Genomic DNA, 13,932 nt, shown 5'->3' with positions numbered 1-13,932 from the left:
AAGACAGGCCCACGTGTCCTCTACATGCCCACTCGTCCTGGCTGAGTCTAAATGCTGCCAGGAGCTGATCTGGATGGGGACATTTGCTTTATGGATGTCATGACCTGGCATAGACAATCCTATAGTGTCAAATACCTCCTGAGCCACAGTGAGCATGGGAGGTCCAAGAATAAGCCCAAACTTGAGCCAACCTCCAACATCCCCTTTGTCTTCTCTTCCCTTGCTTATGAAAACCAGCCAGAGGGAGGTGATGAGCTGCAATTGCCTTGTTTAAATCCAAGAGGAACGAAGCTGGGAGAAGCATTACCAGGACACCTCAGAGGCTAGTCAAGCAAAAGAACCCATTTAACATGAAGAGGCAAGGAATGCCTAGAAGATGGTGCTGGAAAACTCATTATGAGCAGGAAATAAAGTGGTGCGAGGAGAGGGAAGCATCTGATTGCTCAGGAGAGCAGAGATGTCCAGAGGGTCACAACAGCACCACTCATCCATAGAAGTGCTGTGCAAAACGCATACCTGGAGTTTATTTTTGTAAAATAAAAGTGGTTTAATGCTGTTGTGTATAATTCCAGTTCATCATTCACCTGGAGCAGAAAGGTAGAGAGAAAGGTGGGAATTTCTACATCCCCATGTCAGGGATGGGTGAAGCCACATCCCATGGCCTTTCAGCTTGAGCCTAAACTCCCTATGGCCTCTAGCAAGTCCCAGCTTCTCCTTCACTTGAGCATCCCTGGATAGGTTAAGAGGAGCCATCCCAAATTGTAGAGTACAGGGTTCAGAACCAGGCTTCTCCATGCAAAATGCCACCCCAGGTCCTCAAGGCATTTGGAGCTGCTGCTTGGAGAGGTGTGGACATCCAAGAAGTGGGAGGCTGAGCTTCTGGGTTTTGGTGGCCACACGGACCCAGCTGAGAGGAATCATATCCTATTGGATCTCCTCCAGGTATGCCGGCCCCTGGGAATGGTCACAGCAGCTTTGATGGCACAAAAGTCTCTCCTGGCTTTTGGGATACTTGTAATTTGCCAAAGCAGCAGCAGAAGCAAAAGGCTTTGCCTTCCCCTGTTGTGTTGCAACCAGGTAGGAAATATGGTGTCTAAATATGACACCTCTCAGATGTGGCATGTGCTGGTTGACCATGGCATGTGCTGGTTGACCATGCCATTGCTGCCCACGGTACCAGCTTAGCAGGAATCTCCCCAACATGGGAGCTAGCATTTTTGGGCTCCTTGCCTTTGCCTGGGCTGCCCTGCTGTGCCCTGGAAAGTTGAGCATCCATGGATGCAAGCTGCAATTCCTCTTGCCACACCAGGTCCCCAAGAGACATGCCCAAGATGTCTATAAAGGGTCATTCTTCTGCCCCATATAGTCAAAAATGCATCCATTAATGAATGTACATTGTGTTGCATCTTCAAGGGAATTGCCTTTCCTCCTCATAACGCCTTTGGTGGGATCATAATAATGAGGATCCATGGTGCAAAGGGATTGCTGGGGAGTCAGTTAGGAAACCAGTGGGGTTTATCAGAAGTTTTCTGCACCATTTGGTAAGCTTGAGCTCAGATTTCCCTGGTTTCAAGGTTGCCTCATTGCTACTGGTGGTATAAAAGGATTCCTCTTACCCTCAATGGGTAATTCCCACTTAATGTGGTTACCAGAGAGGTGGTGGATGCCCCATCTGTGGAGGCATTAAAGGCCAGGCTGGATGTGGCTCTGGGCAGCCTGATCTAGATGAAGATGTCCCTGCTCATTGCAGGGTGGGGTGGAACTGGATGAGCTTTGAAGATCCCTTCAACCCAAACTATTCTGTGATTCTACCCACGTGTCCCAGGCACCGAGGAGGGACAAACAGAGATGTGGGGCATTTTTATTCCCCTTCATAGCTAAAAAAAAGAGCTTTTTTTGCTAAAGAAAGAAAAGGAAAGAAAAGATGAATTTGGTCAATGCTGGCAATGAGACATGTGCCATTTTCAGCCTGATATTTCCATCCTGTCCTCTCGCAATAATGCTCTGTATCAAAATGTACTGCAGCATGAAAAACACTCAGGTTTTGTTTCATGGCAAGAGAAATACTCCCTGAGACAAGAAACAAGATGTTCCTGGCTGAGCCAAACAACGGAGCAGCACCATCCAAAGGAAAGTGTTTATTCAATCCCAGGTGAGGCCACAGTGTTTATTGTGAGAAACACCCCGACTTCCACATTTCCCTGGTATCACAGTGATGGGAGCACTTTGGAAGGAAGGAGGCAGGATGCTGATGTCTGCAGAGCCCTGGTTGGGTTAGGGAGCTTTCAGGGTACCCATCTATGCAGATGCTGCAACCTCTGGCCCTCAGCATCCCAGGACACGTGGAGTGACTTGAACTTCAGCTCCTGCATCAGCCCAGGATTGTTGACAGCATCCAAGGGAGCATTTGCAACCAAGAGGAAAAACGTTCATTCCGTCGTGCTTGATGGAAACCATCACTGTGCGCAAGAAATCAGAGACCTAACGGAGCGCATGGCCCACAGGTTCAAGTGTCACCTTGGTATGAAGATCTTTATTTAGGTGGGACCTTGCCCAGGGTCACAGGTTGTTGAACTCCTACAACTGAGCACAAGTGTGATGGGGAAGGGCTGAGGGACCTGGGGGGTTCAGTCTGGAGAAGAGAAGGCTCAGGGGGGACCTGATGGCTCCCTACAACTGCCTGAGAGGAGGATGGAGCCAGGAGGGGCTGGGCTCTGCTCCCAAGGAACAAGGGATGGGACAAGAGGAAACGGCCTCAAGCTGCACCAGGGCAGGTTTAGATGGAGCTGAGGAACAATTCCTGCCCCAGAGGGTGCTCAGGCATTGGAACAGGCTGCCCAGGGCAGGGCTGCAGTCACCGTCCCTGCAAGTGTTCACACACCTCAGTGCCATGGTTTAGTGGTGGCCTTGGCAGTGCTGGGAACGGTTGGGCTGGATGAGCTTAAAGGGCTTTTCCAACCTGGTTGATTCCATGATTGTGCAAAGGAAATGGCATCTCAGAACACTGGAAGAGTAGGGCAAAAGGACCTCAGCCATGTGGAGAGCTGGGGCTGCCCTTCCAGAAATGTTCACTCAGGTTGATTTGATCTGGGACATCTCTGCTTGCAAACCCCTGTGCCCCAAATGACCCTTCCTGATGCACATCATCCCAAGGCTGGACTGGAGCAGAGGTATTTGTATGGGAAAGGGGGACATATTGGAAACACACTGCTAAGAAACAACCGGCAGCCCCGTTAACAAATTCACAATGTCACAGTTCTCACTGTTTAATTAATAAATACATAAAAACCTCATTAATAACATTAATTATTATAAGAATAACTCTCCTATCACCTTGCTTCTCTCTGGTATGGTGATGACCCCACCAGCATCCCTCCAGTGAAGGCACCAATGGCTTCCAGCACAAATATGGGGTTATCATACTTGAGTGGCCACCACTACCTGACCCAAGGTGTAAAGTCATGTCAAAGCCTATGGTGTTTTATTAGCAATGGCAATCATAGAATAGAATCATAGAATAGTTTGGGTTGGAAAGGACCTTAAGATCATCCAGTTCCAACCCCCTGCCATGGGCAGGGACAGCTCCCACTAAACCATTACACTGAATCATTCCACTACTACATGACTGATAAATTTCTCCAGCACTGAAGTGTGTTCAGGGATTGAGATTACCAGAAACTTTGTTATGCGGGCCTGATTGTATCAGTTTTTCCTCTTGTTCTCTTTCCTTAGCCACTTCTCCCTATCCCATCCTTTTCTTCTTGACCTGGACCCTTAAAGGCTGTTCATCACACTAATCATAATACTCAAAGCCATCTCATTGACCCTCTTCAAATCATTTCATAGAATCATAGAATAGTTTGGGTTGGAAAGGACCTTAAGATCATCCAGTTCCAACCCCCCTGCCATGGGCAGGGACACCTCACACTAAACCATCTCACCCAAGTCTTCATCCAACCTGGCCTTGAACACTGCCAGGGATGGAGCATTCACAACCTCCCTGGGCAACCCATTCCAGTGCCTCACCACCCTAACAGGAAAGAATTTCCTCCTTAGATCCAATCTAAACTTCCCCTGTTTAAGTTTTATATATATATATACACACAAGCATATATATAATTTTATATATATATTATTTTATATATCTAAATAATGCATGCATGTATTTATGGGGCTGCAGTAACTCTGGACCAGCTGCAATGGTGAGTTTCCACCATGACAATGGAGATGATAGATATCCCCAGGAGCCTTTCTCCAGTTGAGGGTGCACAGCATCACCTCCTGGGGACCACTGCCACCAGCTAGCTCAGTAATAACTCAAAGTGGCACTTATTTACCAAAATCCAAGAGGAGAAAGAGACTTCCTCCATCTTCTGGAGGTTGTTTCCCCAAGGAGCTCAGCCCCACGTTTCATTGACCCACATCAGCTGTCAGCTGCATCAAGGCATTAGGGAACAGGAGGTTGCATCGCTCTGGGCTGGTGAATCCATTCATGCAGTCATGTTAAGTTGACATCAAGTCTAAGGAGACAGTAACAGCAGTAATTGCATGAAGATTGGTTTTATAGCTGTGAATCAGCAGCACAGTGAGGGTCTGGAGACAGCAGTAGGTGAGTAAATGGACCTGGGGGACCTGAGACCTGCCTGAGAACTTGAGGAATTCACCTTTCTGCCTCCCTGTTCCCAGACACCAAAGAAATAGGATGACACCTTCATATTTTCCTTTCAAATCACTTAAAATAGGTCTTACCCTCCCAACACGCACACCTTCTTGGCAGCTTTCGGCTCCAAAAGCTTGGTGAGGAGAGCAGGAACCCCAAAGCCAAACCTTGGGGACAAATTCATCCACCTTCATGATGAAGATATAGCCAAAAGGAGAAGGGAAGAGTCTCGAGAGGCGATTTGACTCAAGACCCCTCACCATAGACCAACCCAAAGCAGCATCTCACCCGGGAGTCACCAATGGACTTAATTCAGATGCAAAGCATCTGGATGGCTTAAGTGAAACCCAATATTGCGGCCGAGTATCTCAGCTGGAGCTGTGCAGGGCTCTGGGAGGTATATTAAATGCAGCTTGAATTTCCCATCAGTGCTCTGGGAGCTTCGGCATAATGGGAAATGGATAACTTGATTGGTTTTTAACACGGCTACCATTAAACGGTCACTATTGATTTGCCATCTGAACCGCTTTGGCAGGGCCAAAATATTCCCGGAATGCATCCTTGGAGCTTCCTTGGAAATGTCATGTCACCCTAATTGAGTTTCTTGACGTGATTTGATTTCAGGGCAGGGAGGGGGGTGACTTTTAGGACTTGGCAAGCCGGATGCTTTCCAGGCGCAGGGAACCGGGGATGCTCCAAACCAGGCTGAAACCAGAAGATTCCTGAATACACATTGCATTAGAAAGCAAAGGACATGGCTATGAGCATGTGGAAAGCTGGGGCTTTAATGCACCTAAAACCAGCTTCCTCGTGGGGTCTGCAATGTGGAGGGTGATTTTGGAGCATGAGTGACCCCATCACTTGTTTTGTCTGGCTCACACAGCTCCAGAGCTGAGCACACAGGTCTATATCTATGTATATCTATGTATATCTATGTACCTGTAGCTTAGGGACACAGGTCTGTATCTATGTATATCTATGTATATCTACATACCTGTAGCTTGAGCACACAGGTCTGTATCTATGTATATCTATGTATATCTATGTACCTGTAGCTTGAGCACACAGGTCTGTATCTATGTATATCTATGTATATCTACATACCTGTAGCTTGAGCACACAGGTCTGTATATCTCTGTATATAGGTGTACCTATAGCTTGAGGACACAGATCTCTATGTATATAGGTGTACCTATAGCTTGAGCACACAGGTCTGTATCTCTGTATATAGGTGTACCTATAGCTTGAGCACACAGATCTCTATCTCTGTATATCTATGTATATCTATGTACCTGTAGCTTGAGCACACAGGTCTGTATATCTCTGTATATAGATGTACCTATAGCTTGAGGACACAGATCTCTATGTATATAGGTGTACCTATAGCTTGAGCACACAGGTCTGTATCTCTGTATATAGGTGTACCTATAGCTTGAGCACACAGGTCTCTATCTCTGTATATCTATGTATATCTATGTACCTGTAGCTTGAGCACACAGGTCTGTATATCTCTGTATATAGATGTACCTATAGCTTGAGGACACAGATCTCTATGTATATAGGTGTACCTATAGCTTGAGCACACAGGTCTGTATCTCTGTATATAGGTGTACCTATAGCTTGAGCACACAGGTCTCTATCTCTGTATATCTATGTATATCTATGTACCTGTAGCTTGAGCACACAGGTCTGTATCTCTGTATATAGGTGTACCTATAGCTTGAGCACACAGATCTCTATCTCTGTATATCTATGTATATCTATCTACCTGTAGCTTGAACACACAGGTCTGTATATCTATGTATATCTATGTACCTGTAGCTTGAGCACACAGGTCTGTATATCTATGTATATCTATGTACCTGTAGCTTGAGCACACAGGTCTGTATCTATGTATATAGGTGTACCTATAGCTTGAGCACACAGGTCTGTATCTATGTATATAGGTGTACCTATAGCTTGAGCACACAGGTCTATATCTATGTATATAGGTGTACCTATAGCTTGAGCACACAGGTCTATATCTATGTATATAGGTGTACCTCTAGCTTGAGCACACAGGTCTGTATCTATGTATATAGGTGTACCTCTAGCTTGAGCACACAGGTCTGTATCTATGTATATAGGTGTACCTATAGCTTGACCACACAGGTCTGTATCTATGTATAGCTATGTACCTGTAGCTTGAGCACACAGGTCTGTATCTATGTATATCTATGTATATCTATGTACCTGTAGCTTGAGCACACAGGTCTGTATATCTATGTATATCTATGTACCTGTAGCTTGAGCACACAGGTCTGTATCTATGTATATCTATGTATATCTACATACCTGTAGCTTGAGCACACAGGTCTGTATATCTCTGTATATAGGTGTACCTATAGCTTGAGGACACAGATCTCTATGTATATAGGTGTACCTATAGCTTGAGCACACAGGTCTGTATCTCTGTATATAGGTGTACCTATAGCTTGAGCACACAGATCTCTATCTCTGTATATCTATGTATATCTATGTACCTGTAGCTTGAGCACACAGGTCTGTATATCTCTGTATATAGATGTACCTATAGCTTGAGGACACAGATCTCTATGTATATAGGTGTACCTATAGCTTGAGCACACAGGTCTGTATCTCTGTATATAGGTGTACCTATAGCTTGAGCACACAGATCTCTATCTCTGTATATCTATGTATATCTATGTACCTGTAGCTTGAGCACACAGGTCTGTATATCTCTGTATATAGATGTACCTATAGCTTGAGGACACAGATCTCTATGTATATAGGTGTACCTATAGCTTGAGCACACAGGTCTGTATCTCTGTATATAGGTGTACCTATAGCTTGAGCACACAGGTCTCTATCTCTGTATATCTATGTATATCTATGTACCTGTAGCTTGAGCACACAGGTCTGTATCTCTGTATATAGGTGTACCTATAGCTTGAGCACACAGATCTCTATCTCTGTATATCTATGTATATCTATGTACCTGTAGCTTGAGCACACAGGTCTGTATATCTATGTATATCTATGTACCTGTAGCTTGAGCACACAGGTCTGTATATCTATGTATATCTATGTACCTGTAGCTTGAGCACACAGGTCTGTGTCTATGTATATAGGTGTACCTCTAGCTTGAGCACACAGGTCTGTATCTATGTATATAGGTGTACCTATAGCTTGAGCACACAGGTCTATATCTATGTATATAGGTGTACCTATAGCTTGAGCACACAGGTCTATATCTATGTATATAGGTGTACCTCTAGCTTGAGCACACAGGTCTGTATCTATGTATATAGGTGTACCTCTAGCTTGAGCACACAGGTCTGTATCTATGTATATAGGTGTACCTATAGCTTGACCACACAGGTCTGTATCTATGTATAGCTATGTACCTGTAGCTTGAGCACACAGGTCTATATCTATGTATATCTATGTATATCTATGTACCTGTAGCTTGAGCACACAGGTCTGTATCTATGTATATCTATGTATATCTACATACCTGTAGCTTGAGCACACAGGTCTGTATATCTCTGTATATAGGTGTACCTATAGCTTGAGGACACAGATCTCTATGTATATAGGTGTACCTATAGCTTGAGCACACAGGTCTGTATCTCTGTATATAGGTGTACCTATAGCTTGAGCACACAGATCTCTATCTCTGTATATCTATGTATATCTATGTACCTGTAGCTTGAGCACACAGGTCTGTATATCTCTGTATATAGATGTACCTATAGCTTGAGGACACAGATCTCTATGTATATAGGTGTACCTATAGCTTGAGCACACAGGTCTGTATCTCTGTATATAGGTGTACCTATAGCTTGAGCACACAGATCTCTATCTCTGTATATCTATGTATATCTATGTACCTGTAGCTTGAGCACACAGGTCTGTATATCTCTGTATATAGATGTACCTATAGCTTGAGGACACAGATCTCTATGTATATAGGTGTACCTATAGCTTGAGCACACAGGTCTGTATCTCTGTATATAGGTGTACCTATAGCTTGAGCACACAGATCTCTATCTCTGTATATCTATGTATATCTATGTAACTGTAGCTTGAGCACACAGGTCTGTATATCTATGTATATCTATGTACCTGTAGCTTGAGCACACAGGTCTGTATATCTATGTATATCTATGTACCTGTAGCTTGAGCACACAGGTCTGTATCTATGTATATAGGTGTACCTATAGCTTGAGCACACAGGTCTGTATCTATGTATATAGGTGTACCTATAGCTTGAGCACACAGGTCTATATCTATGTATATAGGTGTACCTCTAGCTTGAGCACACAGGTCTGTATCTATGTATATAGGTGTACCTCTAGCTTGAGCACACAGGTCTGTATCTATGTATATAGGTGTACCTATAGCTTGACCACACAGGTCTGTATCTATGTATAGCTATGTACCTGTAGCTTGAGCACACAGGTCTATATCTATGTATATCTATGTATATCTATGTACCTGTAGCTTAGGCACACAGGTCTGTATCTATGTATATCTATGTATATCTACATACCTGTAGCTTGAGCACACAGGTCTGTATATCTCTGTATATAGGTGTACCTATAGCTTGAGGACACAGATCTCTATGTATATAGGTGTACCTATAGCTTGAGCACACAGGTCTGTATCTCTGTATATAGGTGTACCTATAGCTTGAGCACACAGATCTCTATCTCTGTATATCTATGTATATCTATGTACCTGTAGCTTGAGCACACAGGTCTGTATATCTCTGTATATAGATGTACCTATAGCTTGAGGACACAGATCTCTATGTATATAGGTGTACCTATAGCTTGAGCACACAGGTCTGTATCTCTGTATATAGGTGTACCTATAGCTTGAGCACACAGATCTCTATCTCTGTATATCTATGTATATCTATGTACCTGTAGCTTGAGCACACAGGTCTGTATATCTCTGTATATAGATGTACCTATAGCTTGAGGACACAGATCTCTATGTATATAGGTGTACCTATAGCTTGAGCACACAGGTCTGTATCTCTGTATATAGGTGTACCTATAGCTTGAGCACACAGGTCTCTATCTCTGTATATCTATGTATATCTATGTACCTGTAGCTTGAGCACACAGGTCTGTATCTCTGTATATAGGTGTACCTATAGCTTGAGCACACAGATCTCTATCTCTGTATATCTATGTATATCTATGTACCTGTAGCTTGAGCACACAGGTCTGTATATCTCTGTATATAGATGTACCTATAGCTTGAGGACACAGATCTCTATGTATATAGGTGTACCTATAGCTTGAGCACACAGGTCTGTATCTCTGTATATAGGTGTACCTATAGCTTGAGCACACAGGTCTCTATCTCTGTATATCTATGTATATCTATGTACCTGTAGCTTGAGCACACAGGTCTGTATCTCTGTATATAGGTGTACCTATAGCTTGAGCACACAGATCTCTATCTCTGTATATCTATGTATATCTATGTACCTGTAGCTTGAGCACACAGGTCTGTATATCTATGTATATCTATGTACCTGTAGCTTGAGCACACAGGTCTGTATCTATGTATATAGGTGTACCTCTAGCTTGAGCACACAGGTCTATATCTATGTATATAGGTGTACCTCTAGCTTGAGCACACAGGTCTGTATCTATGTATATAGGTATACCTCTAGCTTGAGCACACAGGTCTGTATCTATGTATATAGGTGTACCTATAGCTTGACCACACAGGTCTGTATCTATGTATAGCTATGTACCTGTAGCTTGAGCACACAGGTCTGTATATCTATGTATATCTATGTACCTGTAGCTTGAGCACACAGGTCTGTATATCTATGTATATCTATGTACCTGTAGCTTGAGCACACAGGTCTATATCTATGTATATCTATGTACCTGTAGCTTGAGCACACAGGTCTATATCTATGTATATAGGTGTACCTATAGCTTGAGCACACAGATCTCTATCTATGTATATCTATGTACCTGTAGCTTGAGCAGCCCCTTTGCAGGAGGGGGTTCCTTGTGCATTGAGCCAGTAAAGTCTTGCAAGGAGGAAAAGAGAACGGAGAGGAGAGGGAGAGGGAGAGGGAGAGGGAGAGGGAGAGGAGAGGAGAGGAGAGGAGAGGAGAGGAGAGGAGAGGAGAGGAGAGGAGAGGAGAGGAGAGGAGAGGAGAGGAGAGGAGAGGAGAGGAGAGGAGAGGAGAGGAGAGGAGAGGAGAGGAGAGGAGCTCCCCTCATCGCGCATCCATGTCCGCGGGCAGTTCCTTAGCAACCCTGACAAAGGAAAATGCATGGGGAGGGATGAAGAGAGAGGCCGGGCCAGTGTAATTTAGTAATTTGATAATGATAGAGCCCCTGAAATGTCTGCGAGCGCTGACAGCAGGGTCCTGAGCATCATCCTGCATCCTCTGCCTGCGGCTCGGAGCCAACAACAGCCCTCACCTTCACTCCTCCAGAGTCAAAAGCAACCCAGTGTTCATCACTGTGGCACCAGCCTGAGCTGCACTGGGTTAATTATTACGTGGTATTTTTAGAGCAGGAGTAATTTAGGCTCTGGAGGTTAATGCAGGGCTGGACCTGAGCACCTCTGTGGTTCTGTGGGAGGTGGTGGAGGTTTGAATGCTGTCCACAGCCCTTTTGGGTGATGTCCATTGCTATTTGGAGCAATAGGAATCACTGCATCAACGTATTGGGATATGCAGTCTCTTGCCAGCATCGCTGGGAGGATGCTGGTGAGCTCCATCCCCATTGCAAAGGTGGAATTGCAACCCAACAGCCACAATGCCCTTGAGAAAGGAGGGGGAATGGTGGAAAAGCCTGGAAAACTGTGCCAACAAAGCAGCTCTGCTCATCTGAGCTGGCACAAGCAGGAGCAGAAATGGGGCTGGATTTGCCCAACATCGTTGCTGTGTGTGTTAGGATGGAAACCCAAGGAGAAACTCTCCCATCCAGGAGGCAGTGCTCCTGCAGGAGCTGCCTCAGGCTGTCTGTCCTGCCCCATTTTGCACACCAAAGCACCCCGGTAAATCCCATTTGATCTTTTAGGTTTGCTCTGGATGACTCCTTGCCCATCCCTGGCCTTGGGCATCCCCTAGCCCAGCACCCTGAGCCCTACTGGTGGGCTCTGCATCACCCAGATGTGTCCCACTGTGTCCTGAAACCACCGCAGGCACCTCCCCATGGATCATGAAGCCAAGGGGCCAACGCATGGCCACAGTCCCAATGGCAAGGATCAATATAACCCATCCATAGAGAAGGAACCACCACACTTACTGAGAACTGTCTCTCCCACCAACCTCATCCAGCTGCTGCAGCCTCACAGTGGGAATTATCCCTGCGGACAGAGGCAGGAATAAGGAGAAGCATCTCTTTTTATGCTCCATCCCGCTGGGTATAAATAGGTTTTATGTTTAAATCCACTGTCAGGATAAGTGCCCTGAGGCCAGCACTGCTCCTCTACACGGACCCAGGCTCCTGCTGACTCCTTTTACCTTTTTTCTTCCTTTTAGATGTTTCCTTCAAAGCGGAGATGTACCAACAATATCTGCAGGCACCATGTGTGCAGGTAGGTGCAAACACCCCTTTGGCCAAGGCGTAGAGGTGCAAGGGAGAGGCAGCAGATAAAAGCATGGCAGCAAACACTTGGGGGAGCCAATTCCATAGAATCCCAGTGTTATTTGGGTTAAAAGGGATCTTAAGACCATCCAGTTCCAACCCCTGCCACAGGCAGGGACACCTTCCACTAGAGCAGGTTGCTCCAAGCCCCTGTGTCCAACCTGGCCTTGAACACTGCCAGGGATGGGGCATTCACCATTTCTTTGGAATTTAGAGGATTTAAGATGGTTTTTTTCATTTCCATTGCTCTTTTCTTCCTTTGGAGGGGAAGCATCAAGAGCCAGGCTTCATCTCATGCCTGAAGGCTGTCAGTGATGCAGTTGCTCTTTGGGTACGGCCCAGCCATTCTTGCAGGAGCACATACAGCAATCTGCAGAACAGCCCCAGCCCATTTTATCCCAAAGAGGCTTTTTGCTATTACACTCGTATCAGAAGCTGAGGGCAGAGCTGATGAATTGCCAGGAGCATGAAGCGCTGATGGTGGGGTGGGTAACTGCTCATTACAGGCAGCCAAGTGCTTTGCATAAAATCAGGGCTGTAAATCCCCTGTGACCCTGCGGCAGCAGCAAAAGACTTGGGGCTCAAGGGGGTGAAAGGAGGGCAAGAAAGGGAAAATGATAATTCAAGCTCTGCAAAGCTAACTCCATGTCCCTGGGTCCTCTTCTCCCTCTGCTCGTGTGCCAGCTTCAAGAGGCAGGGCTTTCCAAATCCACTATATGGTGGCTTTGGAGAGACGTGCAGGGATTTGCTGCTGCTGAGCTGTTGGAAGGAGTGAAAATCACCCCCAAATGGGGTTATGGGAAGAGAAACCCCCAGAAATCAGCCTCACTGGAGAGGGAGGGCTGTTTGCTGTAGGGTTATGGGAAGACAGGCAAACCTTCCCTCCACAGCCTTGAAAGTGCAGATTGAGTCTTAGATTAATAAAGAAGGGGCAGAGTGAACCAGAAAACTCCATTCTGTGCCTCTATAGACACAAAGTGCATCCATGTCTGACTTCTCTATGTAATTCTGGAGCTGCAAGCAGTAAGCAGGACATCACATCACATTCCCTTTGCTTCCCCAGGCCAGGCAAAACTTCCATGCTGCTATTTAGGATCATAGAATCATGGAATGGTTTGGGTTAGAAGGGACCTTAAAGCTCATCCAGTTCCCTGCTCATCCACGGGCAGGGACCCCTTCCACTAGAGCAGCTTGCTCCAACCCCTGTGTCCAACCTGGCCTTGGACACTGCCAGGGATGGGGCAGCCACAGCTTCTCTGGGCACCCTGTGCCAGCGCCTCAGCACCCTCACAGTAAGGAATTTCTTCCAAAGATCTAACCTAAATCTCCCCATTTGGGGGATGTTTTTTGCTCTCAAGGCGCTGGTGTTGCTCTGCCTTATTTTTCCCAGCAGTGGAATGGTTGTCATGATGAAACTTTAATAAGATCCTGTTCATCTGCCCACATTTGGGCTTTAAATGATTCACAGATGGAAATTGAGCTCAGCAAGAGCAAGAGAGGCTGTGGAGAGGTGGGAAGGTGTCCTGCTCCTGAAGAGACAGAACCTAAGGGAGATGTGCGAGGACACGAGGGACAAAACCTGCATTTATCGTAAGTTTGGTCATTTCCAGCAAAACTTTGGGTACTTTGAGG

General features: G+C 45.6%; 1 protein-coding gene across 1 annotated transcript in view; it reads left to right on the top strand.

Annotated features, from left to right (window-relative positions):
• LOC133276786 (collagen alpha-1(VII) chain-like) overlaps positions 1 to 12,295 on the top strand; it is a 121,908-nt gene extending 109,613 nt beyond the window's left edge. The window contains exon 84 of the mRNA XM_061467946.1: positions 12,195 to 12,295. Coding sequence (XP_061323930.1) covers positions 12,195 to 12,283 — 89 coding nt within the window. The 3' untranslated portion in view covers positions 12,284 to 12,295. The remainder of the gene's footprint in view (positions 1 to 12,194) is intronic.
• The last annotated feature ends 1,637 nt before the right edge of the window (positions 12,296 to 13,932 follow it).

The sequence above is a fragment of the Pezoporus flaviventris genome, unplaced genomic scaffold (genome assembly GCF_033815535.1).
Source record: "Pezoporus flaviventris isolate CSIRO_AGI_PZ_B2104156 unplaced genomic scaffold, CSIRO_AGI_Pfla_v1 ptg000046l, whole genome shotgun sequence".
In the NCBI taxonomy this organism is placed as follows: Eukaryota; Metazoa; Chordata; class Aves; order Psittaciformes; family Psittacidae; genus Pezoporus; species Pezoporus flaviventris.
The sequence above is the reverse complement of the archived record's forward strand: the minus strand, read 5'-3'. Positions and strand labels throughout refer to the sequence as shown.